At 39.0% G+C, this 27,441-nt stretch overlaps 1 protein-coding gene across 12 annotated transcripts in view; it reads left to right on the top strand.

The window, feature by feature from the left end:
* AIG1 (androgen induced 1) overlaps positions 1 to 27,441 on the top strand; it is a 373,835-nt gene that overhangs the window by 67,260 nt on the left and 279,134 nt on the right. For 4 of the 12 annotated variants that reach the window (XR_014147368.1, XR_014147369.1, XM_081827456.1 and 1 more), the window contains exon 1: positions 11,618 to 11,872. The exons of 2 other annotated variants lie outside the window; for them this stretch is intronic. Coding sequence is in view for 8 of the 10 variants with exons in the window: in XM_081827456.1 (XP_081683582.1) it covers positions 11,732 to 11,872 (141 nt within the window). In the remaining 2 variants the exon portion in view is untranslated. Of the gene's footprint in view, positions 1 to 11,561; positions 11,873 to 12,131; positions 12,358 to 27,441 lie in introns of those variants that run through there. 6 more of the 12 variants (XM_081827461.1, XM_081827460.1, XM_031037855.2 and 3 more) reach the window with 6 other exon arrangements.

Below are 27,441 nucleotides of genomic sequence, written 5' to 3' on the forward strand. Positions count from 1 at the left end.
TCGGATTCACTTCTCCGCACGTCCTACCTTCCAGAAAGTGGTCGCTTTTCTGTTCAGAGAGTTGTTGCTATTCCTTTCTTCGATCTCCTGTTGAGTTTGTAGGTGTTCAGAATGGTTTGATCCCTATCCAGCTGAATTCCTGAGAGGAGACGAAATCCAGGTCTCCTACTCCTCCGCCATCTTGCTCCGCCCTCTCTGGACCATATTCTTCAGTTAACTTTTTTTTCCATCTTTCAGTTATTCAATATAGCTTCTGATCCACTGAGGCACCTTTTTAAATCTTCCAGGAATGGGAGCGCCTGGGTGGCTCAGTCATTAAGCGTCTGTCTTTGGCTCAGGTCATGATCCCGGGGTCCTGGGATCGAGCCCTGCATCGAGCCCTGCATCGAGCCCTGCATCGAGCCCTGCATCGTGCTCCCTCCTCGGCAGGAAGCCTGCTTCTCCCTCTCCCACTACCCCTGGTTGTGTTCTATTTCCTCTCTCGCTGTGTCTCTCTCTGTCCAATAAATAAATAAATAAAATCTTTAAATCTTTCCAGGAAGGTTCTAGATTCACTCACTAGTTTTATATTTTTAGGGAACTTCTAAGGATTTGGGATGATAGGGGAAAGCTATAGCATTCAGTATGCTTTACTTTTTGTGATAAACTTTGTCATCTAGTGATGAGTTTTATACTCTTGCATTTTGTGTTCCAATTTGAGTTAATTTTTGTGAAAGATGTAAAGTCTGTGTCTAGGTTTATTTTCTTCCCCATGTGGACAACAAGTTTTTCCAGCATCTGTTGTTGAAAAGACAATCCTTTCCCTATTGAATTACCTTTGCTCTTTTGTCAAAGATCAGTTGACTGTGTTTGTGTAGGTTTATTCTGCTCCCTTGATCTATTCGTCTATTCTTTCTCCAAAACTACAATGTCTTGATGACTGTAGCTTTATAGTAGGTCTTGAAGTCAGGTAGTATCAGTCCTCCAACTTTGTTTTGTTTATGTTGGCTATTGTAGTTCTTTTGCCTTTCCATATAAGCTTTCCAAAATAACTTGCTATTTGACTGGGATTGCATTGACTAGACATATAATGTTGGGAAGAATTGACATCTTAACAATATTGAGTCTTCCTGTTTGTAAGCATGGGATACCCATTTATGTAGATATTCTTTTATTTCTTTCATCAGAATTTTGCAATTTTCCTCATATAGATCTTGTACGTATTTTGTTAGATTTACATCTAAGTATTTCATTTTTGTTGCTAATGTGAACAGTGTTTTATTTTTTACTTTCAAATTCCAGCTTTTGTTGCTGTTATGTAGAAAGAGAATAAGCTTTTGCATATTGACCTTGTATTCTGAAAAGTTGTTATAATCATTTATTAGTTCCAGGAGTTTTTTTGATTTATACTTTGGGATTTTCTACATGAACAATTCAATATCATCTGTGAACAAAGACTGCTTTATTTCTTCCTTCCTGGTCTATATACTTTTATTTCCTTGTCTTGTCTTATTGCATTAACCAGGGCTTTCTGTACAATGTTGAATAGGAATGATGAGAGAGAACATCCTTGTCTTGTTCTTGATCTGAAGGAGGAAACATTTAGTTTCTCACCATTACATATAATGCTAACTGAAGGGTTTTTTTTTTTAAATGTTCTTTAATAAATTCAGGAATTTCCCCTATATTCCTAGTTTGCTAAGATTCTTTAGAATGGGGCGCCTGGGTGGCTCAGTTGGTTAAGCGACTGCCTTCGGCTCAGGTCATGATCCTGGAGTCCCGGAATCGAGTCCCGCATCGGGCTCCCCACTCAGCGGGGAGTCTGCTTCTCCCTCTGACCCTCCCCTCTCTCATGCTCTCTGTCTCTATCTCATTCTCTCTCTCAAATAAATAAATAAAATCTTTAAAAAAAAAAAAGATTCTTTAGAATGGGTGGGTGTTGGATTTTGTCAAATGCTTTTCCTTGAATCTATTGATCTGATCATATGATTTATATCTTTAGCCTGTTGATGTATGGATTACATTAATAGATTTTTGAATGTTGAGCAAAACTTGCATACCTAGCACAAATCCCACATGGTCATCTTGCATAATTTTTTACATATTATTAAATTTGATTTGCTAATATTTTGTTGAAGATTTTTAGATCTGTATTCATGAGAGATACCAGTCTGCAGTTTCCCCTGATGTAACTATAAACTTTAATCAGTAATCATCATCAATTTTAATGAATGTACCACACTAAAGCAAGATATTAATAATAGGGGAAACTGTGTGTCAGGGAGAGAAGGAGTATTTGGCGATTTCCTATACTTTCTGCTCAATTTTTCTGTACACCTAAAACTGTTTTTATAAATAATAAAATCTATTAATTTAAATAAAATAAAAAGGAAAGAAAAAATTGCCCTAAGGAGAGTTTTAGATCCAGCTCTGCCAGTAACTAACTTTAGGCAAGTCATTTAAATTTCTGGGCCTGTTTCATCATCTATACTATAAAGGGCCTGGAATAGTCAATCTTTAAGTTTTCCTCTAAATACAAGAGTCTATCTTTCTGTGACTGTCAATATAAAGATGTCTGGCCTCCAATGAATATTAAGGTAGAAGAGCAGAGTATTTTGAAAGAAAATAATCCATCAATTTAAGCAAAACTTAAAGGAACATCATTACACAATTCCAGAAAATAAATTGCACTGAATAGAATTAATTGGATGAATCTGGTAATCAGATGTAGTTTATGTGAAAGGAATAATGGAGCAACGGAGCATAAACAGGTAGTGATGAAGCATTTATTTCAAGAAGATAGAGCTCAGGTTTGTGGAAGATAACTTCAGGTGCCTCCAGTGCCCTGAAATCAATGATATGATCAAATGATAACAAAAAGACTGTCAATAATGGAAGTTTCATGAAGGCTATTATAAAGTGGTTTGCGGGCTTGTGGAACCCTTATCGCAAATTTTCTCATCCTTATGAATCGGACAATGATGTCGCCAAAGATGCTGAAATACAGATGTTGTTTCTGCCCAATATGCTCCTGTCAGATATCAGCGTGAGTGCAGTAGGCAGCCGCCTCGGGGCAGGGGGTGGGGCAAACGTAAACTATGAGGAAACACAACCCAAGTCACATGGCTCAATAGTAGCAGAAGGGGAATTAGACCCTGGGATGGGATATGCACTGACTGGCATCATTGGGCAGCATGATGTAATGATGAAGAACCCCCAAAACCCCGTTTTCTATCCCAGCACTGCCATTTACTGGCTGTGTGATCCTGGGCAGTTTAATTTTCTCTATGCCTCCATTTTCTCTTAATTAAAATGGGGATTATAATCATAACCATCCTTTTTTTTTTTTAAAGAATTTTTATTTATTTGACAGAGAGAGAGAGCACAAGCAGGGGGAGCAGCAGAGGGAGAGGGAGAAACAGGCTCCCCGCTGAGCAAGGAGCCAGATATGGGGCTTGATCCCAGGACCCTGGGAACATGACCTGAGCCAAAGGCAGTCACTTAACCAACTGAGCCACCCAGGTGCCCCAATAGTAACCATCCTTAGTGAGGAGAAAATGAGTTAATATTTGTCAAGTGCTTAGATCAGAGCCTGACCCACAGTGTTGTATGAGTGTTTATTAAATAAAAACATGCCTAAATTTGAATCCTGATCTTAGTACTATCCTACTACGCTACTATACTGTGATTCAGCACGGAGCTATTTTTCTCACCTCACAAAAAGCCTGCAGGGAGGGAGGCTGCTGTTGGCATTGGTTCATTAGGTTATGGATGTCAGGGCCAATATCCCTAGTTATTTCCCTCATACTGAGAAGCTGGCTACCCAAGTTCTTATCATCATATCACAGTGAAACAGGAAAAAAGGACTAAGGAAAGGCTGTGCTAGCGAAATATTTCTTGGGAGGCCTTCAGGCAGTTTCCAGCTTTACTCAGAATCATGGCTTGGCTTAACAGATCATTGTGTTCACAGGTAACCTTCCAAACATCCTTATGGGTGTCCTATATGCTTCTGTGTTCAGAGTCCAACTGTCAGGGATGTGAACAATTCACCTGCTAATTTTGATACATGAACTTTTGAGAGTGAAAGTGAATGCTCAGTTCCTGGGGCTAGGTGTCAGAACTAGCCTTAGCTCCAACAGGCCTGCATGGCTACCAAGGTATTCCCTCGGGACAAGGGAAGCAAAAGTTCTCTCTGTTCTCGGTTGGCCAACTTGACAGATAATGTAATATGGCTTCTGGCACTTGGCAGGATGGCTTGATGCTACCATCTCTCACGGCAAATCATATGTTTTCTGAAAACAAAATGATGGTGTTTGGTTTAATTTTATCAAACTCTTTTGTGCTGGATGTTTATTATACTAGCTTCTAAACTGGACTTTTAACTAGCTCTGAGGATAACTAACACAGAAGGTCAATAAATGGACTGCTCTTAATTCTGGGAAAAGGTTGCTTTATATGGTAAGAAGTAGCAACCCATCCCACCATCCCTGCATTCCACATTTCTGTAATATTGCCTGACTGCAGAGGCTACCAGTTCCCCAAATGTCTTGCCTTTTGTGGACAAAGAGTCTGGGACCCAAGGGGATAGTTTAATTAACTGCTTCACATAATCTCAAACTATTGGGAAATATGCTTTCCATCTTACAAAAGGGAGAGAATGTTCTCTGACAGCTGCATCCCCAGTGAATTGGCCGCTTCCATGTGAAGGGCATCTTAGGGCAATCCCCTGCTGGGAGGGTGATGGTAATTGTCCCAGCGATGCTCCTGAGCTGCCCCATCAAAAGATGCTATGATTGCCATTTAGTATGATGTGAAAGAGCTTCCTAGATGGCAAGTATTTGCAAATATATGGATTATTAGGAAATTTCTGTCAGAGCTTGGCCTTGAGAGATGAATAGACGCTCAACAGATGGAGAAAGTAATATGAATCATTGGTACCCAAGGGGCATAGAAGAGTAAAAATAAATGCTGAGTTTTGGGGGAAGATAAGTATTCCTATGATAATGAAATACATACTATTTTAAAAGGTATAGTCATGGAAGTTGAAACACTGAGTTAAGGTCAGATAAACTATGGAAGACATTGAACACCATTATAAGGAAGTGAGATTTCCTGTAGGCCATGGGGAAATCACTGACTATTTCTGACGAGAGGGAGTGATATAATCTGACCCACGGTTTCAGAGAGATAATTCTAGTGGCAGTGATAAGGGTGCTGTCGAGATGCAATGATAGAGGCAAAAGTTACAGAGTTTATTCAAGAAGGCAATAGCAGTAGAAATAGAAATGAAGGCTCAGAGCTGACAAATGTGGCAGAGAAAAAATATTCCTGGAAGTTAACTATTGGTTGGATGTTGTGGTAGAAACTGGTAGTGGTCTCCCAATATCTGTTTTCTTCCCTGTCTTAGATTCCTAGGGATGGCATTAACAAAATACCACAAACAGGATGGCTTAAACAGCAGAAATTTGTTGTCTCATAGCTCTGAAGGCTAGAAATCAAGGCATCAGCATGGTTCGTTCTTTCTCAGGCTTGTGAGGGAGAACCTGTTCCAAGCTCTGCCTAGCGTCTGGGGACAGTTTGCAATCCTTGGTCATTCCTTGGCTTGTCATGAACCTAATCACTGCCTCCCTCTTCACATGGCATTCTCCCTGTGTGATTCTGTCTTCTTATAAGGAGACTAGTTGTATTGGCTTAAGGATCTCCCCTCTGCCAGTATGACATCATCTTAACCAATTGCATCTGCAATGACCCTATCCAAATAAGACCACTTCCTGAGGTAGTGGGGATTTTAACTTCAACACACCTTTTTGGAGGGGACACAATTCAACCCATAACATCCCCCTGCCACACTAAAAGAGCCCTGATTTGGGGCTGGGCATATGGCCACCCAGAATGGAGGCTGCTTTCACTAGCTGTGGCCATGTGGAAGAGTGCCGGCTAATGAGGCGAGGGTGGAATCGTGTGGCATCTTCTTCTATAAACCTTCCTTAAGGGACAGTGTGCACTGTACACAGGATGCTCTTTTCACCCATCTTCATATATTCCTTCATCCTGCTTCAAGGAATAGAGTTGTCAATTACAGCCAAAGTAGCCTTAATTTTTATAGATGATGAGTAGTAGTGGGCGACAGTGTTGTTTTTTTTTGTTTTTTTGGACACCCTGGGTAAAATATTAACATGGAACTCTTGCAAAATGATAATTCCTAAGTCCCTACCTACAACTGACTCTAGCACACAGATGTGTGTGTGTGTGTGTGTGTGTGTGTGTTTGGGCACTCAAATTTTTAAAAATTTGAATTGCAATGCATTTAGTTAGGCATTTACTATGGTTTTTAAAAGACCAAATTATGCACTATAACCTTTCAACTAGCTTTACTTAATTATGATACATGCCTGGCCTCTGAAGGATTTAAGCTTAAGACCACTGAGATATCTTTAAATATCTGCTTAATATTTATCTAGAATAGAGGCTGAAGGCTATGGGGAAGAAAGCCCCCCTTAGCTCTATGACACAGAATAATTGAGTTCTAGTTCCAAACTCCTATATATAGTTCATTCAGCAAACAAAAAGCTATGTAATTACCCTGATACCATCAGGGAGAAGAATTTTAGCAGTGATTTACTGTTATTCTAGATAGCTGTAGGTCTCTCTCCCCTGTCCCCCTATCCACCTAAGTTGGTTCTGAAAATATTTCTTCTAATAACACACAGTCCCCTCCCTGAGAATTCTGGTGAGTGAATACCCTTCAACTTGCCATACTTCCAGAGATATTTTAGCACCATTAAGAGACTGGCACCTCTAAGCCATCCGGCTCCATCCTGATGTTTCTAATATAGCACACTGGCGCTGTACCCAGAGAATAAGAAAACTTCTGAAGAGCTAGTTTTGAGAAGGAAATAATGAGTATAATGAGTACATGTAGAATTTGAATCACCAGTAAGTCATCCATGTGAATTGTTCAGAGCAGGAAGACCACATCCTATGTCCTAAAGAGGGACTGTTTTTTTTTTTTTATGTATTTATGTATATATGCATATATTTTTATTAAATTTTTAAAAAGATTTATTTATTTATTTATTTTAGAGAGAGAGCGTGCACATGCATGCACATGGGAGTGGGGGTGGGGCAGAGGGGGAGAGAGGATCTTGAGCAGACTCCCCGCTGAGGGAGGAGCCCCACACAGGGCTTGATCCCACAACCCTGAGATCATGACCTGAGCCGAAATCAAGAGTCTGATGCCCAACTGACTGAGCCACCCACGTGCCCCTGAAGAGGATTGTCAAAGTGGATTTATGGCAAGTCCTGCGGGACGTGCTGGATCTGGATACATGCACACAGAGCTCTGTCCCGAGCTGGAGGACTCTCATTGACACAAGCACTGGCAGACTTCAGGCAGTCAGGGGGATGTTTCAGGTCTGTATGTGATCTAGCTGGTGACTTGGGTGTAATCTCAATACTACTTTTTCCAAAGCTTTTCAGTGACTTTCCATAGAATCCCTGGTTTTTAGCAATCTCATAATTTAGTAGAGTTCTTTATAGCAAATACAGTCCATTTTTAAGTCTGTGAAAACTGCTGCAACCAGCAACATCGGCTGGTGCCTGCTTCTCAATTAGCCTGTAAATAACTACTCTTTCTGGTTTATAGCAAAAAACCTGACTGGTGAAATGCATTGGCACTGTGTTTCATAGCTAAGGGAATTTTAAAAATCTGTAATGAGCATCAATTGCTGGGAAAAAAAGAATGATTTTTACTCACTTCTTTTACTTCAATCTTAATCTTTCCCAACTGCCCTCTAGGGCAAAAGAGCTCTCTTTGGTACCTCAGTTCAGACAAACATGTGTAAAGAAACATACACATTAGATTATAAAAGGGTGGTTTCTTAAATGGTTTTAAGCTATAAATAATCCTTAAAAATGACTTTCTCAATTCAAAATGCAGACATTGCACTGTATTTATAATGACAAAAAAAAATGGAAACAACCTAAATGTCCAAAACCAGAGAAAAGTTTAAGAAAAATATGATATGTTCATACTGCGTCATGCTATGCAATCATTAAGCATGATTTTATAGAGTTTTAAATAGTAAGAGAATATTCTTACTAAATAAAAGTCAGCTTGGGCGCCTGGGTGGCTCAGTTGGTTAAGCGACTGCCTTCGGCTCAGGTCATGATCCTGGAGTCCCGGGATCGAGTCCCACATCGGGCTCCCTGCTCAGCGGGGGTCTGCTTCTCCCTCTGACCCTCTTCCCTCTCGTGCTCTCTGTCTCTCATTCTCTCTCTCTCAAATAAATAAATAAAATCTTTAAAATAAATAAATAAATAAATAAATAAATAAATAAATAAAAGTCGGCTTGATGCAAATTGTTACACAGTATGTCACAAGTAGCTATGTATGTATTGTAAAGAGACTGTCTGGTATGTGCTGAAATGTTTGTAGTGTTTTCTCTGGTTGATGAGAGCAGGGGTGATTTTTTTTTTAATTTTCCTTTTTTAATATCATACATATGCTACTTTTTTTTTTAAAGATTTTACTTATTTGATAGAGATAGACACAGCGAGAGAGGGAACACAAGCAGGGCGAGTGGGAGAGGAAGAAGCAGGCTTCCTGCTGAGCAGGGAGTCCGATGTGGGGCTCGATCCAAGGACTCCGATATCATGAACTGAGTGGAAGGCAGCCGCTTAACGACTGAGCCACCCAGGCGCCCCATACATATGCTACTTTTGTAACAAGGAAAAAATAAACAACCCAAAGGTGTCTTTTCTACAATACTGAGGGGATTTTCCTTATGCTCAAGAAACATATCCCAGCTTTTACACTTGTGGTGCAGACAAATGTGAAGGGGAATAAATGATTTGCTCAAATATATTGATACTGTTAGAAAATGCTTATCTAATCTAATGCAAATACAGAACCAAAGGAAATGCATAAACATTGACTATTATAAGGATAAGCATATATACAATTCTTCCTCCTGAATTTTTAAGCACAGCTTATATAAAGTTGGCTCCTTGGAATACAACATAAGGGAGACACAGGGGTCCCTGTCGTTTCCAAGATTAGCAAGGATTATCATCACCAATATGTCAGACACCCTCTCCTTCAAAAAAAAAGAAAGAAAAAAGAGAGAAAGAAAGAAGAAAGAATGAAAGAAAGAAAGAAAGAAAGAAAGTCTGTAGCAGTTTTTAGAAGTTCTTAAGGAAGAGTATCTCCAGCCCATATAGTAGAGACTAAGAGTTAAGAGCTATTACAATAATCAAAGAACACTAAGGTAACTAGAAATTAAGATACGGTCTTGAAATCTTCCCTTAGAAAACATATTTTCATGAAATTCAACTGGATAAAGCTATTCTCCTCCATCACCACTAATTGTGTAGTAGAATGAAAAAGCTAAAAAAGTGACATGCAGGTATTTATTCTATACAGTGAAAAACTGTATCTCTAATTCCAATACAGAATCATCAGGTAAATACTTATCAGTAAATAATGTATTATAGTTTATAAAAAGGAATTACCTCTACTGAGTGAAGTTTAAGGGCAATATCCCATTGTATTACTTACACTGTAAAAACAATCTGTGTGTAAATTTTTCTCACAAAAAATACCTTTAAGACATAACTAAGATTATTAGTTAATGGCATAAAAAGCCAAAAGAACAACCTGGACATGCCAGTAAATAGTTAAGAAGAAGTTCCAAAAAATTGTGGACTGACATTCTCATAAAATATTTGAGTAAAGGTTTATGCAGATGTTTCATTAAAAACAAACCAACCAACCAACCCTCCAGGGCCACTTGGGTGACTCAGCTGGTTAAGCATCTGACTCTTGATTTCCGCTCCTGTCAAGATTTTAGGGTTGTGAGATGGATGTGAGAAGGAGCCCCCCCATCAGACTCCACCCTGGGCCTGGAGCCTGCTTGAAATTCTCTCTCCCTCTACCTCTGACCTTCGGATATCTGCCCCCTCTCCAAAACAAACAAACAAACAAAAAACAACTCCACAAAACCATTTAATGGTTATCAAATCCAAAATAACAAAAGCAAACGCATTAGAATGGGTTCAAACACTTATTTGAGTGCTATAATGATTTATTTAAAAAGAAACTGACCACAGACTAAAATCAAATAGCTTTATGAAAATGTTATATTTTGTAATGATGGGGATGAGAATCTTATCAATGGTTTTCTAAAATGTACGGTAGGAAGGGTATATCAAACTTTGAGACTATCATATTAACTTGTAAAACTTTATTAAGGACCTAGTAAGATCTTCAGTAGATCTACTTTTTAATTTTGCAATATTATGAACATGACAATTAAAAACACATAGACCCAATTTTTACATGGATGTAAAACTATAATTATTGATAATGAGCAGCTTTATGCTAGTAGCATCTTGGAATTATCTTGATTTTTGTGACATCAATTTCTACTGACATAATTATAAGGCCAATAAAAAAAAAACCTAATGGGTTTCTCTATTTTGGTTTAGGGTTTGATTGGAAAATTTCAGGAAAACATTCATGAGTTGCTACTTTCTCTTTATCTCCAACACTCTGCTTTCCCTGCCCCCTTAGTCCACATTCACTGACTCAGAGACTATTTGGAGAGGACACCTGTTTTAAATGGATCCACAGGAAATACCTATGTTGTCTTTTCATACTCTGACCCTGCATCTGGTTGGCTGAAATATGATCATGATTTAAAAAAAAAAAAAAATGCTGCCCACAGACTGAGGCAACTTCACTGTGACAACATTTACTGGAAGGCAGAGGGAATCCAGTCTATTTTCCTTCCATTAAGCTCTGGTATTGTACGGTAGGAAAAAAATAAGTAAAAGGGCAATGTCAGTTTAACCCTCAAAAGATTAGTATTAAGTTACATGCCGGGTTTTGCTTCCAAACTCAGAACGATTTGTTTTGAAGCTGAACGCTCTCTTGAAGCAGGAACAGTTATCTGACACCCCTCTCTCTATAACCTTTTATTTATAAACCTCTTGTCCGAAGTTCATGGTCTGTCCTGTTGTATTACATACTGACATGCTATTTATCAATCTCCTGTGGAGGAGGAGCACGGGGCAGTCCATCCGCTGGAATAGAATTTATAAGGTAATTTCACAGTGATTAATAGTCTATCAGTAAAAATCCAGTTGCGTTCAAAACAGACACTCGGGAGCCCCCGGCGCGCGGGTTTACACCCCACGTGCAGGCTTCCACCGGTCCCTCCGCACGGAGCACCCGCCTTGGCCAGCAGGAACCACCTCCGCCGCAATCCCCCCGGCTGCGACGTTTGTCCCCACTAGGGTCCCCTCCGTCAGGGCAGGTTTCCCGCCCTCCCGCCGGCCCCGCGCTCCCTCTCTGCCCTGCAGATGCCACCCGCCGCGGCTCCGCAGCGCGCCGCGCGCTTCGCCGGCAGTGCTCGCACTCGGAGGCCGCCTATCCACCCACAGGACGCCTAGGGGGCGCCCCGGCCGGGTCTCCCAGGGCCCCGCGAACGCAGGAACAGAATGACGGAGATGACGAAAGAGCTGACGCCACGCCGCCCGGCCGCGGCCGCCGCTAGGGCCCGCCGACGCCGCCCCCGCCCGCGCAGGTCGCCGGGCGCTCGCGGTCGCGGGTTCCGCGGGGCGCGCCCGCCGCAGACCCCGCCCCGCCCCGCCCCGCGGCCGGCCAGGGTTCTCCCGGCGCCCGCCCCCGCGCGCCCTGCGCCTCCAGCCCTCGCTCCCCGCCTTCCAGGCTGCCAGGCCTTTCGCGAACATGGCGCTTGTCCCGTGCCAGGTGCTGCGGGTGGCGATCCTGCTGTCCTACTGCTCTATCCTGTGTAACTACAAGGCCATCGAAATGCCCTCGCATCAGACCTACGGCGGGAGCTGGAAATTCCTGACGTTCATTGATCTGGTAAGGCCTTCCGCTCCCCTCCCCCGTCCGCCCTGCACCCCGAGTCGGTGTGTGTGGGTGGGTGGGTGCGCGGGCACCTGCGCGCGCCTCCATCCTCCGCTGGTGTCCTCGCCTCTTCCTCGGTGATTGCGTCTAAAGGCCTGGCTGCCTCCGTAGCCGCACCTCCGAACCACCCGTTACAGGGTAGGTGGGGCACGAATGGAGGTGGGCACAGCCAGGTGGTGGGCTATTTGGAGGGGAACACAGACCTGCTTCTAAGAGGTGACACGGAAAGAGTCTCAACTTAACAAATGGATCAGACGACCTTGATCGTGAGTGGCCTCAGACCCATGCGCCCTCAGCACGCTTTCCAGAGCACCCACCGTGGGATCGAGTTGCAGCAACTGAAGGAAACTGGGTATTGTCGAATTACTTGGAGCTGCTTCTGAAAGGACCAAAATCCTCATAAAGAAGAGAAAGCACCTAATAAAGTTGTCTTCTTTGCATCTGTTTTCTTGCCCATTGTCAGTAATTTACTTCTAACCTTTCTCCCAGAAATATTAGGGGAGAGGTTTTCAAAATACATTACCAGTATGTCTTGTATTACACTCCTTATATTTCCACCTAAGAGTTTTCAGTAGTTTGCATAAGCAGCTCTGCTGGCACAACAGGATAGCCTTGGCAGTTGCAGTTGTTTTTGGTTTTTTTTAAAAAAGCTTATCTACTTCTGGCACTAAAAAAAGGCCAGAGCATCAACATATGAGCATAAGGCCCAATGATGACATGGAGTGAAATCTAGGAGCTTAAGGGGGAAAGGTGACTAATTTAGACTGGGTGAAACACACACTCAACAATGACCAAGTATGGGTGGAGGGTTAGAACCAAATCAAGGAGTTCCAAGGACTAGAGAAAATGTAGAAGCAAATCCTGGGACACCAGAACTACCCATCCAAGATTATACACAAGATTGGCTGGCTGCATAAGCAAGATTATAATCTCTAATTGTTGACCCTCCGTTTTGATGAAGAGAACATGATATTTCCAAAGGCCTAGGATCCCTCAAAGAAATGTAGTCAGAGGGCTTTTTGTTTAGAAACACCACTTTATATTTGTTTCATGTTAGATACTTTCAAAGAAGAATTTAAGTGCTTTTTCTCAGCAGTTTCCAAACTATGTACATGCCTTTGGGCTCCAAGACTTCCCAGGGCATAGAGGGTTTCAAGGGTTTCAATTTTCAGATCCTCAACTTCCATCTCTTTCTTGAAACCGATCGCCTCTGAGCATGGATAATGCCTGCCAGTTCTCCTTCCTTCTTCCTCATTCATCCAAGGGATGAGCACATGACAAGGCTCTGTGCTTTATTTGTCTGTTCCTTTTAGCATTCAGAATACAGATTGTCATCAAGACTATCTTCACATTTGACTGAAAAAAACGAAGTCAGACTTGTTTTGACAGAAAGTCTTATTGGGTTGATTGGCTTGGCAATGAGAATGGGCTCTGCCAATTAAATTATGTGATAGAGCAGACATTTTCCATAGATTGAATGAGTGAAATCTGCAGCCCTGAGGTTCTGATAAATATGTATTAGAGCATTCGAAATCATGTTCCTTTTTCAAGTGTTTAAACTTATGTGAAAAATGTTTAGATGTTATTTAAAAATATGTGCATAGATTTTCAGAATTCTTCTAGGGGCTATGCAAATAAAATTCCTCTTGGATCACCACCTTATCCCATTCCTTAATCAGAGCTCATTAAAGCTAGCCTGCTCCAGTGTTGCCAAGGAGCAGTGTTGAGCTGAAGTATTGTTTGGAGACCCTACCAGAGCCATGGGAACCATGAATAGTTCTCAGAAGCACCTTCGTATTAGGTACAGTTTGGGGGGAGGGGCAAGGAAGGGGGTCAGCAGGTGAGAGGGGTAGAAATTGAGGGTATCAGTTAACCCGTGAGAGATGACTACTTCTCACATTGGCATTGCTTACTGTGTGTTAAAAAACAAGGTTCTCAAGAAACAATATACTTCTCATAACCTTTGTATGACATGATACCACAGTAGAGCCAATCTGACTCTGCGGAAACTGCCATACAGTTTCTATTTTAGCACATGATGACTGGACATGCCTGTTTTAAATATTTAATCACCACAAATATACTTTTATCTACTAGAATTCAGGCCATAAGTTCAAACTTGATTCCGTTTGTTTCATATTTAGATTCGGTTTGTGTAGGGCCTTCAGCCAATTATTCAGACTTTTTACTTTCTGTGACTTCTGATTGAAATATAATAATTATCTTTAATCAAGAGTTCCTGTGAGAAAGTATGTCTAGACTATATTCATAAAAACATTCATGCAAAGTGTTATTCTTTTAATGATTAGAGAGATTTAGAGTCTTTAGAGCTTATGCATTGCACAGTTGAAACCATCGCCTGCGCAGTCCTTAGTAATGGCATGAAAAAATTAGGCTACTATAATTTACCTATTTGACTTTTCATTTTTTTCCATGTTTAAAACAAACTCTGAACTTTATTACTTAGTGCCTTGGACAGTTTTAATGATTCTAAGCTCATTAGAGCAATTTTAGAGGAGGCTTTAGCTTCTAAAACTTTAATGAGAAGGCCCTTTTTCTAGCCAACTTGGATTGCAGAGTCAGGACATTATCCTGGTGGCCACAGTCTGATTCCATGTTCCACCGCATCGTTTTACCAGAACCTAAGTCAGGGGTCTCAGGCTACATGTATCCGGGAGCCAATGGTTCTGTGGCAGTGTCCATTCCGGCAATATCCATCTCTCTCACTGAGTATTAGAGTCATCCCAATAGTGTCAGAGCTCATGGTGAAAAACTGAAACACAGGTTTTTGCTATCAGTAATCTTACACTGTTCTTCCCGGAAGAACTTCTTTTCCTAGCATTGAAAAACTGTAAGAGAACTAAAGTGTTTCGAAAATTCAAGTTAGTAAATAGAAATGGAACCCTGTCTTGGTGTGGTAGGTAGACTAATGAGCCCTCACAGATGTCTACATCTTAATCCTTAGAACCTGAGGGTGTTAGGTTACACGGCAAAGGAAATTAAGGTTGCTTGTCAGCTGACCTTAAAATAGGGAGGCTATCCCAGATTATCCATGTGGCCCGATGTAATCACAGAGGTTCCTAAAATGGAAGGAAGCAGAAGGGAAGAGTCCACTGGAAGAAGATGTGACTGTGGAAGAAAAGTCACAGAGAGACACAACATTGCTGGGTTGGAAGGTAGAGGAAGGAGCCAAGAGCCAAGGAATGTAGGAGGTGTGTAGAAGCCAGAAAGAACAGAAAATAAGTTCTTCTCTAGAGCCTTGAGAAGAAACCAAGTCCTGCTGACACCTCGATTTTAGCCCAGTGAGACCCATTTTGGACTTCTGACCTCCAGAACTATAAAATAATAAATTTGTGCTGTTTAAGACACTGAATTTATGGTAATTTGTTATAGCAGCAGTAGAAAACTAGTACAGTTGGTTTTAAATCCTCTGACCCAGAAAAAAACTTAAATGTTGTACTTATGCAGTGACTCAGCTAGTTCTTTATGTGTATTAGATAACTGGTTAATTTTAGCTTTAGCTTTAACCAAAATAAAGGTTTTTGCCTACTGCATCCATGACACTATGCAGAGGAGACAACAATGGGCACTATGAGAATCTATAAAAACTGAACAACATAGGAAAAACTAGGTCTTTACTGTGAAGTATTTTAGAATCTATCGTTATGCAATAGGCCATGTCAGGAGAAGGAATACTCTCTTAACTAGAAATAAGCTAGAAAGACAGAAAATCTAAATGAACTAATGTTGAATATCTCCTTAGCCAGTATCACAGCTGATGAATTTTCTTGAAATGATGCAGATTCATTCACTTATTTGCTGATTAGAGGTTAATTCCCTAAGTTATACAGTAATTGCTCCCAAAGATAGTAAAAATGAAGAATCGGAATAAAACCAGAATAAATAAATTAAAAGAAAAAGGCATTTGTATGTTGAGACCTCAAAGTAGTGCTGGAGTGTAATAGGTGTTTAGTAAACAGTTGAATAAATGGAAACTTTCCAGATACTCAATGAGTTTTCTTGTCCTATTCCCTCCTAAAATATTCAGAATAATAGGGATTTTTGAAACATACCAACCAAAATTTTCTTTAGATGTGTATGGTACAATATCTAACACATGAGTCAGAATCAACTTCTTTGAAAAACATGAGCTGGACAGTTGTTATGTAAAAAATTAAATTAATACTGATACTGAATTTAAGACCTTTTGATTTTTAAAGACTGATACAGAAATAGGCTATCCCATTTGCTCTGATTTGGAGTGTTCACCATTGTGAGGGTTCTAGTGTCTTAGGGCTCCGTCCTATTCATTGTTTGTCTTGTACTGACTTTTCCTTCATGTGTGGGCAGAGCACTGTTTAGACCCCGTGTCCTCCAAGTGTGGTCTGAGGGCCAATAGGAGTGACCTTATCTGGGAGCCTATTAGAACTGTGGAAACTCGGGCTCCACTCCAGACCTTCCGAACAGAATCCACACTTTTAGTAAGATTATTACATGACTGCTTGGCATGTTCTGGTTTGGTAAATGCTGGCCTAGGCCACACTGGTTTTGTTTTGTAACTTAACATGGAATAGCCTATAGGATGCAGCCTCAGTATTAATTCTGCCCTCTATATTTAAGGCATATTTAAACATATTTTGAAACATATTTAAGGTGACTTTTACTGTGGCATAATTAAAAATATGTTGTAAAAAATTACAACTTTAAAATAAAAGAGAGTTATATGTATTAGGCACCAGGGAGAGGTTATTTATTGCAATTGAAAAAGGAATTTAGCTCATCTTCAGGGCAACCAAGGCAAAAAAAGAATACATATTTGACTGCATTGTCTTTAGCATTGGAATAAAGGAAGCGTAGCAATTTGTCAGGAAAAATAGAGTGGTTCTTTCCAGGCACTGACTTTTCAAGGTTATTTATCTCTCAGACTGTCATATAAAGGACATTGGGTAACATCATAGATAATGCCTTTGATTGATTTTTAGCAGAATATATAGAAATATTCTTAAAACTGATGTTTCTTTCATCGTGGTTTTTATGAAAGCCAAAAACATGGTCTTATATTTTGACTGGGTGAAGGCATTTTTGTAAAGGCTTAAAGTAATATAATCTAGGTATTTATTTTTTTTATCTAAATCCTTATTGCAAAAGAATTTAAGAAAATCACAGAGGGAGCAAGATAAATAAGGGCTCAGATGTTGAAAAGCTTGGGGTGTTCAAAGAGCAGGAAATGGTCAAGTATACCTAGGGGATACTTTTTCTTTCTTTCTTTCTTTTTTTTTTTTTTTTGCTTTAAGACATGCTAAGAATTTTTGACATTTTAAAAAAATGTTAAAAAGAATAAATTGCATAAGTATACTAACGAAAGCATTTAAGTTTGTCTTATATTTACTTATGTACTTGTAATAAAATATTCTTGACTCTAGTTCATGGCTTAATTTTAAATAGGAAATAAAATATCTTGAGAAGAGATTCTGTGTATCATTATGTAACTATGGTATTTCGTTCTGCCAGTCATGTAAAGGCCAGTAGTTCATTGAGTACTCTGAACAAAATTAGGTGGGTTTTTTGTTTGTTTGTTTTGTTTTGTTTGGATATCATACAAAGAGGGTGAAACTGCACATTTTTTTCCCAGTAGAATTAGACTTGATCCTAAAATGTGCACATAAACTTTAAGGATGAAATAATGCTTTTTTTCTAACCCAAGGGAAGAATTGTGAGTATAATACTTCACATAGAATCCTCTTCACCCTCTTTGAAAGTGTTTCTTTTGGATTAGACGTAAAATAGGGGCCTGGTTTTGTCCGAGTGGGGGAAATAGTTGATGATATAATCACACATTCCCTTTCTTAGTTGCAAATGTTATTGAAATTACAGAAAGTCATCTGACCATCAGTTGAGGTCACTTTTTTTCCCATCCCTGCCATCCTCCATGTCTGGTATAACATTTAGCAAAATTGGTAGCTGCTCTTGAGGGTTTTTATTTGTTTCTCTGTGTTCCCCTGAAATGTCATATGTTTCTGTGGAAGTGTGAACAATAGTACAATTTTCCATATTGAATCAGATGTTCCTGTGATCCAGGCATATTTGGAAAAATCTTAATGCTTCAGATTCCATAACAACATAGCTTTCTTTTGTGTCTGGCAGCCTGTGGCTAGACAGTTAAAGGGCCCATTTCTCACCTGCAGGGTAGTCCTGCCAGGTATAGTGAGCACAGAGAACTCTTTGAATGTGAAAGAGCCCGCAATGGGATCCATTGTGGAGTGCAGCAAGATATGGAAGGTAGCTTTGATAAGCTAGATCAAGACATGCTAATCAAGAATAACCAGAGAAATTGCTTGAATTTGCAATGTGGCAAGAATTACTACCATTCTGAAGCTTGAGAAAATGGATGTGTTCATTTACAGGGCTTTGGAAACATGGAATTCTAAAAAAGTCAGTTAGACAATGGTCTAGCCCCTTCGTATTGTCTTATATTTAGACCTGTCAGGCTGTGTTATAATTTAAAATTTTAATATCAAAAACAACACATAGAATTATAGAAAATTTGTACAATACAGAAAGCCATAGGGAAGAAAGTATATTCCATTTTAATGATCCCTGATTTTCTGTGCGCCTTAGTATTTTAGTGCTTCAAGATGGTATTTATTTATTTTTTTAAATTTTTTTTTAAAGATTTTATTTATTTATTTGACAGAGAGAGACACAGCAATAGAGGGAACATAAGCAGGGGGAGTGGGAGAGGGAGAAGCAGGCTTCCCGCCAAGCAGGGAGCCCAATGTGGGGCTTGATCCAAGGACCCCAGGATCACGACCTGAGCCGAAGGCAGACGCTTAATGACTGAGCCACCCAGGCACCCCTATTTATTTTTATTTTTAAAAAGATTTATTTATTTGAGAGAGAAAAAGGACAAGCTGGGGAGGGGTGGAGGGAGAGGGAGAGGGAGAATCTCGAGCAGACTCCTTGCTGAGCACAGAGGCCGAGGCAGGGCTTGATCCTACAACCCCAAGATCATGACCTGAGCTGAATTCAAGAGTTGGATGCCTAACCGACTGAACCACCCAGCCACCCCAAGATGGTATTTATTTCAGAGTTTTGTATATACACAGAAACATACATAGAGAATCAGACTGCAGAAATACATGTATATGTATGTATGTGTATGCACATATATATAGTCAGATTAAACAAAAAATTACATTCTTTGCAAAAAATTATTTTTAAATTATAGAGAAAAATATTTATCACTCAGAGATACCAATGTTAGTATTTTGGTATTTGCCTTGAGCCATATATATTTTTTCCTTTAAAATATAAGTTCAGTGTATACATATGGTTTGTATGCATTTATTTTTTAAATTAACATACACCAAAATTCACTTTTTGGTGTACAGTTCAGTGATTTTTGACAGATGCATAGAATCATGTAGCCACCACGATCACATAAAAATATTCTTTTATGCTGACCCCTTACAGTTAAATCCTTCCCTGGAACCACAGATTTGTTCCCTATTCCTATAGTTTTACTTTTCTAGAAAATATATATAAGGCATACCATGGTAGCCTTTGAGTCTGGTGCTTTCCATTTAGCACAAGACATTTTAGATTCCTCCATGTTGTGTATATTGATGGTTTGTTCCATTTTATTGTTGAGTAATATTCCATGGTATTGATGTACCACTTTGTTAATCCATTCATAAATTAATATGCATTTGAGTTTTTTCTAGTTTGAGGTGATTATGAAAAAAGCTGCTATAAACACTTACATACAAGTTTTTGTATGAACATGAGTTTTCAATTTTTTGAGTAGGTACCCAGGAGTGGAATTGTTTGGTTATATGGGAAGTATATGTTTGAGTTGATAGAGACCACCAAACTATTTTCCAGAGTGGATGTGCCATGTTGCATTGCCATTAGCAATTCATGAGAGTTCCAGTTGCTCTGTGTCCTCATTAGTGTGTAGCATTGTCGGTCTTTCTTCTATTTTAATGATTCCAGCTCTTGTTTTTGGGGTTGTTGTTGTTTTTTTTTAATAAAGATTTTACTTATTTATTTGAGAGAGAGAGGACACGAGGTGGGGTGAGGGGCAGAGGGAGAAGGAGAAGCAGACTCCCCGCTGAGCAGGGAGCCTAATGCAGGACTCGATCCCAGGACACCGGGAACATGACCTGAGCTGAAGGCAGACGCTTAACTGACTGAGCCATCCAGGTGCCCAAGATAAGTGTACTCTTGATCCTCTTTATATGTTTTCCTCATCCCCTGCCCCCCCTCCCCTCTAGAAACCACCAGTTTGTTCTCTATATTTAAGAGTATGTTTATCTCTTTTTTTTTTTTTCTCGGTTTGTTCATTTGGTTTTTAAATTCCACGTATAAGTGAAATCATGTGGTTTTTGTCTTTTTCTGACTGACTTATTTCACTTAGCACAGTACTCTCTAGGTCCATCCATGTTGTTACAAATGGCAAGTAAATCTTTTATATGTAATTGGCATTTTTATTGAGACAATTGTAGATTACTATCAGTTGTAAGAAATAACACAGAGAGATCTGTATAGGCTTTACTCAGTTTCCCCCAACAGTGACATCTTACACAACTGTAGTATATCACAACCAGGATGTTGACATTTAAACAGTCAAGGTACGGAACCCCCCACAAGGACCCCTCATGTAGCACTTTTATGGCCATACCCACTTTCTCCCTCTACCCATCCCCGACTGCTGGCAACCATTAATTTATTCCCTCTTTCTATGGTTTTGTCATTTCAAGAATCTTATATAAATGAAATGATGTACATATGACTTTTTAGAATTGGCTTTTTTGACTCAGAATAATTCTCTGGAGATTCACCCAAGTTGTACATGTGTCAATAGTTTGTTCCTTTTTATTGCTGAATAGTATTTCATGGTGTGAGTGTATCACAGTTTAACTAGTCACCCATTAGAGGACATCTGGATTGTTTCCAGTTTTGAGCTATTGTGAATAAAGCTGCTATGAACATTCATGTATATATTTTTATGTGAACATAAGTTTTTATTTCTCAGGCATAAATATTGAAGAATGCAGTTGCATTCTTTTCCGAGTTTTTAGTCATAATTAGTGAGAGTGATAGGCTATAGTCAGTTTTCACCATCTTGGCTGACACCAGAAGTAGCTTACATATAATTTTAATATCTGTTCTTTTTCCACCTAGCATATTTTGTAAACATTTGCCTCTGCCATTATACATTCTTCCATAATGTCATTTTTAATGACTGCATATTCCTTAATATAGATGCTTGTATTGATTGTCTTGTTGAACATATGAATAGATAAATCTTAACACACGTATGTGATTATTTTCTTCGGATAAATTCTTAGGGGCAGAATTGCTATATTAAAGTCTTTGAGAGATTATCTTAACTTTAAATCAATCAATTTACACACTCTCCCATATTTGGAGTACTTATTTCTCTATAATCTAGCTTAACACTATGAATAGAAAAATACTTCCGCTGATCACTCAAGGTCCTTAAACTTCACAATGTCCTGTCCAGGAGATGCCCTGCAAATATTTCCTCACATATCTCATAAATGTAAATGATTAGGTGTCTTTGACTCCATGTTTACAAAAACCAATGGTATTAGACAAAGCTCGTTTGGGCTCATCGATATTTGAGCCAAGCATGAATCTTCAATTGTCCAGAGCATCCTAATTAGAGTGGAATTGACATGGCTGAAGTGAGCAAGAATAATTTTCTGCACACAATAATCTGGGTTTGCTTGTACATTCCATTCATCTTGCATTAAAATTGTTCTTTAGCTGAGTCATCAGTGATTTGCAAGATCCAGTTTGAAAAGCCAACATCAAGAGTCTGAAGAAAGTGTGCTTGCTGTAACATTACACATCCTTCTCTTTGTAATTATACTGATACATCTTTGCTATTTTAAAAAAGACATACGAACGTTACAAATGCATATAGAATGCGGAAATACCCTCTTCTAACATATGAAGGCATGTGTTCTATACCAGAACTGATCACTTCTGTGTCAGCCTCTGTCTTGTCCAGAGAAGAAAGACGGCACTTAAATTGGGTAGTTTGAGTGAGTTTAGTGAAAGAATGATTTACAAGGGTGGGCAGGGCAGAGAGAAGGCACAAGCTACAATACAAAACGTGTAGACTAGTAGTGGGGGCTCGTGATCCCTGCTAGGCCTGAGCAGTGACTTTTTGTGCTCATGCAGCATGGGGGGACCCTTCAGGAATTGAGTAAGTGAAACAAATACCCTCCACGTTTCCTTTTCTTCTTCTGTGTGATCTGCCAGTACTTCTCAATGTTTAAACCCTATAAGAAGTCATAGGGTCAGAAGACCTCTTCATGCAGTGCACAAAGATCTACCAAAGTGAATATAGGAAAAATTATTGAATTTAAATCTCCTACCACAAATACATTCAGAAGTCTCTGGCTAATTTGCAATTATTTGTATATGATGAAAGAACATTTATGTTTCACAAGTTATTTATTTATAGTTGAATATATAAAATAATTCTTAACATGTAACTTTTACTAAAATATACTTTCAATTTATTGGAGATTATATACAACACATTATATACCTATTACATAAGGCTTTATAGTGTAAGGGGTGAGCACTTAGGTTCAGGAGTCAGACTGAATTTGAATCCCAGCCTTTTCATCTACCAGCTATCTGACTTTGGGTAAATTTATTATCTTCTCTAAGGCCTGATTTTTTTCATTTGTTGAATGGGAATAATAATAGTATCTATCACATATAGTTGTGAGAATTAAATGAGATAATCATATAATCCAATGCCTGGCATGTATCAAATACTTAATAAATGTTATCTGTTATTATTATAATTGTTACATATATACCTGTAATCAGAGACAAGAACCATGATTCAAGAGGACTCTGGTCATTTTAGGATGAAAATAATTGTGTCACTAAGTATAGTGTTCAGAAAGGATAGAGAGTTTCAGTGATAAGTACACAGGCTCTGGAGTAAAATCTCTGCTTTGTGCCTTAGTTTCTTCATCTGAAAGTTGAGGATGACAGAAATACATTTGTGTGTGTGTGTGTGTGTGTGTGTGTGTGTGTGATGAACATTCACAGTAATGTCAAAAGTTTAGAATTTACAGCCAGATGTATTCTCCAGAATCTGAGAGAACAGTCCATGAAATCCAGGACTAGTGAAGTTGTTTTCAAATATGTAATTGATAGCCCTCCATATCTCCTGGTCTAAAAGCTGAGATGATCTTGGGGTGCCTAGATGACTCACTCAGTTGAACATCCAGTTTCGGCTCAGATCATGATTTCAGAGTTGGGGGATCGAGCCCCTCCCCAGGCTCCATGCTTAGTGGAGTCTGCTGGAGATTCTCTCCCTCTCCCTCTGCCCCTTCCCTGGTTTACGTACTCACGTGCATGCGCTCTCTCTCTAAAATAAATAAATAAATAGTAAAAAAAAAAAAAAAACCCAAAAAACAAAAACAGATGATGGTTCTGAAGCTCTTTTCTTATTTCTGATTCAGGGATAAAGTATCTGGAAACACTTATTTTTTATTCCACGGGGTAGATCTGGAAGGCAGCCAAAGTGTTGTCTGACTGGTTTCTGTAAAACCCAGAAAACAAGAGGGCAGGAAGGAAGTAGGAAGAAGACTAACAGAAGTGCATTGCATTCTGGAAAATATCTTATATACAAACAAAGTGTTGGAGCCTCCTGCTAAGAAGAGACCTGTCAGTAGTACTGTACTCTGGGATTCAGAGTTTCTTTTTCATGTGCTCCATTACTTGAGTGTGACAGAGACCAACCTATAAGTCAGGGGAAATGTTTTCTCAATAGAGTGGAGGTTATTTACATGGAAGCTTTCAAAATTCTACACAGACCTAATAAGACCAAATATTTAGTAGCAGAGATATACTTTGAGAACGTGATAATGTTTTATAACTGGTAACTGTTAAGTACAGTGCTGAGCGGTGTTGGTTTTTGCTGCTTCCAATGCAATTTACGTGGATGAATATAAATTATTATGCCTAAACTGGCTAAATTATCTTTTCTAAACCATTACAATGCTTTTATCATTAGTCAGCCTCAATGGTCAGTTCCAGTCTTATTTAGGCCTCTCTTGAATGAGAATGACTAAGATATCGTAAAGACCTCATCCAGTCAGACTGCTCCCCTCTTTGCTCTTAAACCGTGATTTCAAATAACATAAAATACCTCACAGTATGAATTTCCTTGTATTAAGATTTCATTTATGTTTATGCTTCCAGAGTGCTATGCTGATATGATCAATCCATACTACATGACAATAACTGATAAGCAGTTTTCTTAATGTCTTCTCTATCTTTGAAAAAGTAAGTTCAAAAAAGAAAAAAGATATCTTTCAATTGAAACGTGGATCTCTATCGAATATAAGTTAGAAGTAAATAGGAACATATCATAGGGACTGTAATATAATTGGCAATTGCTTTATCTCTACATTTTTACTGGAGGGCAATCGAGCATCATAATTTAAAATGAACATTTTCTAATGATATTTAAGCTTTTTCCACATATTAACATCAGTTAAACTCATAATTTGACTGTACTCAACATATCTGAGCCAATTTGTGTGTGCCACAGAAAGCCATTATGATGTGACCTAATCTGACATTTAAAAAATTGCCATTAGTGACCTTTGGCACAAATAGAAAGGGAGCAGCACTGTACCAGAAGATCTAAATCATAAAGGAAAATAAGATTTTTTTTCCTAGAAGAATGCCTGTTGATGAAATCTTCCTTGCTTTTTGCTGAAATGGGGCTTGCTGTGTTATTTTGTAGGGGGAGATTTGCTCAAATATCCTGCTGCAGCATCTTTCCCAGTCCTATGTCCCCTCATTTTTTTTAGCATAGGTTCTGTGATCTGGTATTATAAACACACCCTCGAAATCATCAACTACAGTATCCCTTTTTGCCTTTAATCTTATTTATCTAGAATATATGTAATTCTGATTAAACCCTCCCACCTCCTATTTTACCTCAGTGTTTTCTATCTCAGTAAATAGCACCATCATCTAGGACTGTGGTGTTGGACACATCCAGAGTGCATTGTTTGTATGGGTTAATTGAATTTTGATTTGTATTTTCTATGGGTTTTCCCAAAGGACATCTCATTTATTCAAAATGGACTTGAAAATGTAAACAATTTGGCAACCAAATCTGACTCTTGAAATTTTCAACCTACCTGGGCAGCTACTATAGTGATTATGTGATGAAAATGATCAACTAATATCCTTTGTGTGAGAAATTGTGAAAATCAGAGCGTAAGTTTCATATTCACCAAAGTAGATAATACCAAAAAAAAAAAAAAAAAAAAAATCCTCCAACCAGTTTTAAGTCTTGGATAAATTTTATCAAAAGGTTTTTGATTTTTTTAAAAAAAGCATTTTTTACCTACCATTTGGGGGGTAACCACACATTTTTTTATTCTGCTAAAGATGTCCATATTTGTTTTTGAATTAGAAAGTGGTAATATTATGTAGGAAAATTTAAAGAATTGACCAAAAAGTGCCACTGGAACTAATAAGTGATTATAGCAAGATTGCAGGATACGCTTACTTTCCTATATGCCAGTAAAGAACAAATGGAATTGGAAATTAAAAACACATACCAGGGGTGCCTGGGTGGCTCAGTCATTAAGCGTGTGCCTTCAGCTCAGGTCATGATCCCAGGGTCCTGGGATCAAGCCCCGCATTGGGCTCCCTGCTCCGAGGGAAGCCTGCTTCTCCCTCTCCCACTCCGCCTGCTTGTGTTCCCTCTCTTGCTGTCTCTCTCTGTCAAATAAATAAATAAAATCTTTAAAAGACAAACAAAAAAACAAACAAACCTACCTTCAGTAGATGAATGAATAAATAAACCATGGTACATCAGACAGTGGAATATTATTCACCACTAAAAAAATAGCCATCAAGCCATGAAGATATGAGGAATTTTAAATGCATATTATTATTTTTAAAAGATTTTATTTATTTACTTGACAGAGACACAGTGAGAGAGGGAACACAAGCAGGGGGAGTGGGAGAGGAAGAAGCAGGCTTCCTGCCCAGGAGGGAGACCAATGCGGGGCTCGATCCCAGGACCCTTGGATCATGACCTGAGCTGAAGGCAGATGCTTAATGACTGAGCCACCCAGGCACCTCTAAATGCATATTATTAAATGAAAGAAGCCAATCAGAAAGGGCTACATACAGTATGACTCCAACATATGACATTCTGGAAAAGGTAAAACTATAGATACAATAAAAACATCATTGGTTGCCAGGAGTTGGTAGGAGGAGGGATGAATAGGCAAAGCATAGAGGACTTTTAGGGCAGTGAAAATACTCTGTGTGATACCATAATAGTAGATATATGTCATTATACATCTGTTTAGACCAATAGAATATACAATACCAAGAGTGAAACTCTAAGGTAAGTTATGGACTTTGGGTGATGATGACATGTCAATGTAGGTTCATCGATTGTAACAAATGCACTGCTCTGGCAGGGGGATGTTGATGACAGAGGAGGCTGTGAAGAAGGGGCAGGGGTGTATGGGAAATCTCTGTGCCATCCCTCGATTTTGCTGTGAACCTAAAACTGCTTTTGAAAGTCTTACTTTTTTGGGGGGACCTGGGTGGCTCAGTTGATTAAGTGTCCAACTTGATTTTGGTTCAGGTCATGATCTCAGGGTCTCAGCATGGAGTCGGCTTGAGATTCTCTCCCTCTGCTCCTCTCCCCACTTGCACTCTCTCTCTCTAAGATAAATAAAATAAATCTAAAAAAAAGGCCTTACTTTTGAAAAAAATAAATATGAAATATCAAAGCAAAAATGCATCATTAGCTCTTTTTATATGGTGCTGCTCCGGAAGAAGACTTCACAAGCCTTTTAGCCAGTAATATTGCAAAGATCAAAGAGGCTTTCAAAGGGATGTCAAACTAACAATAAATATCAGTACCCTCTCTGCATTAGCCAGGCTTGCTATGCTCTACTGCACAGAGTACTCCACATTCTAAACAAGACAAAAACTTTTCAAAGTTGGTCATGACACAAATGATAAACATAAAACAGTATAATAGATTGGTGCACAAGTTATTAGGTATAATTATAAAATTGAGCTTATTTCTACTGTTGCTTTCCATATCATGTTCCTTTCCCATCCCATATTTCTGCCTTCTACCTAGAGCTAGCTGCCATCCTGATTTTTGTGTTTATCATTCCCCTTTTTAAAAAAAAATAGCATGAACTACTAAGCAATATATTGTGTTGGTTAGTTTTGGTTAGGGCCTTTATAAAAATGGTATCATTATGGAAGCTTTCTTTGTCCAAACAGAAATAGCATGTCTAAGGAGGGTGAATCTGACAGTACAATGAGCCATTGTGATACTGTTTACATGCCTGTGTTTTATATTGCCCTGAGTGCTGTGTAATTTGGTCTTGCAACTGATTAGACAATTAGGAATTGGAAGGGTGATATGTAAATGTTACTGTCCAACTGACAGAATGATTTAT

Source organism: Leptonychotes weddellii, chromosome 8 (assembly GCF_054177405.1).
Source record: "Leptonychotes weddellii isolate Sample4059 chromosome 8, ASM5417740v2, whole genome shotgun sequence".
Taxonomy (NCBI): domain Eukaryota; kingdom Metazoa; phylum Chordata; class Mammalia; order Carnivora; family Phocidae; genus Leptonychotes; species Leptonychotes weddellii.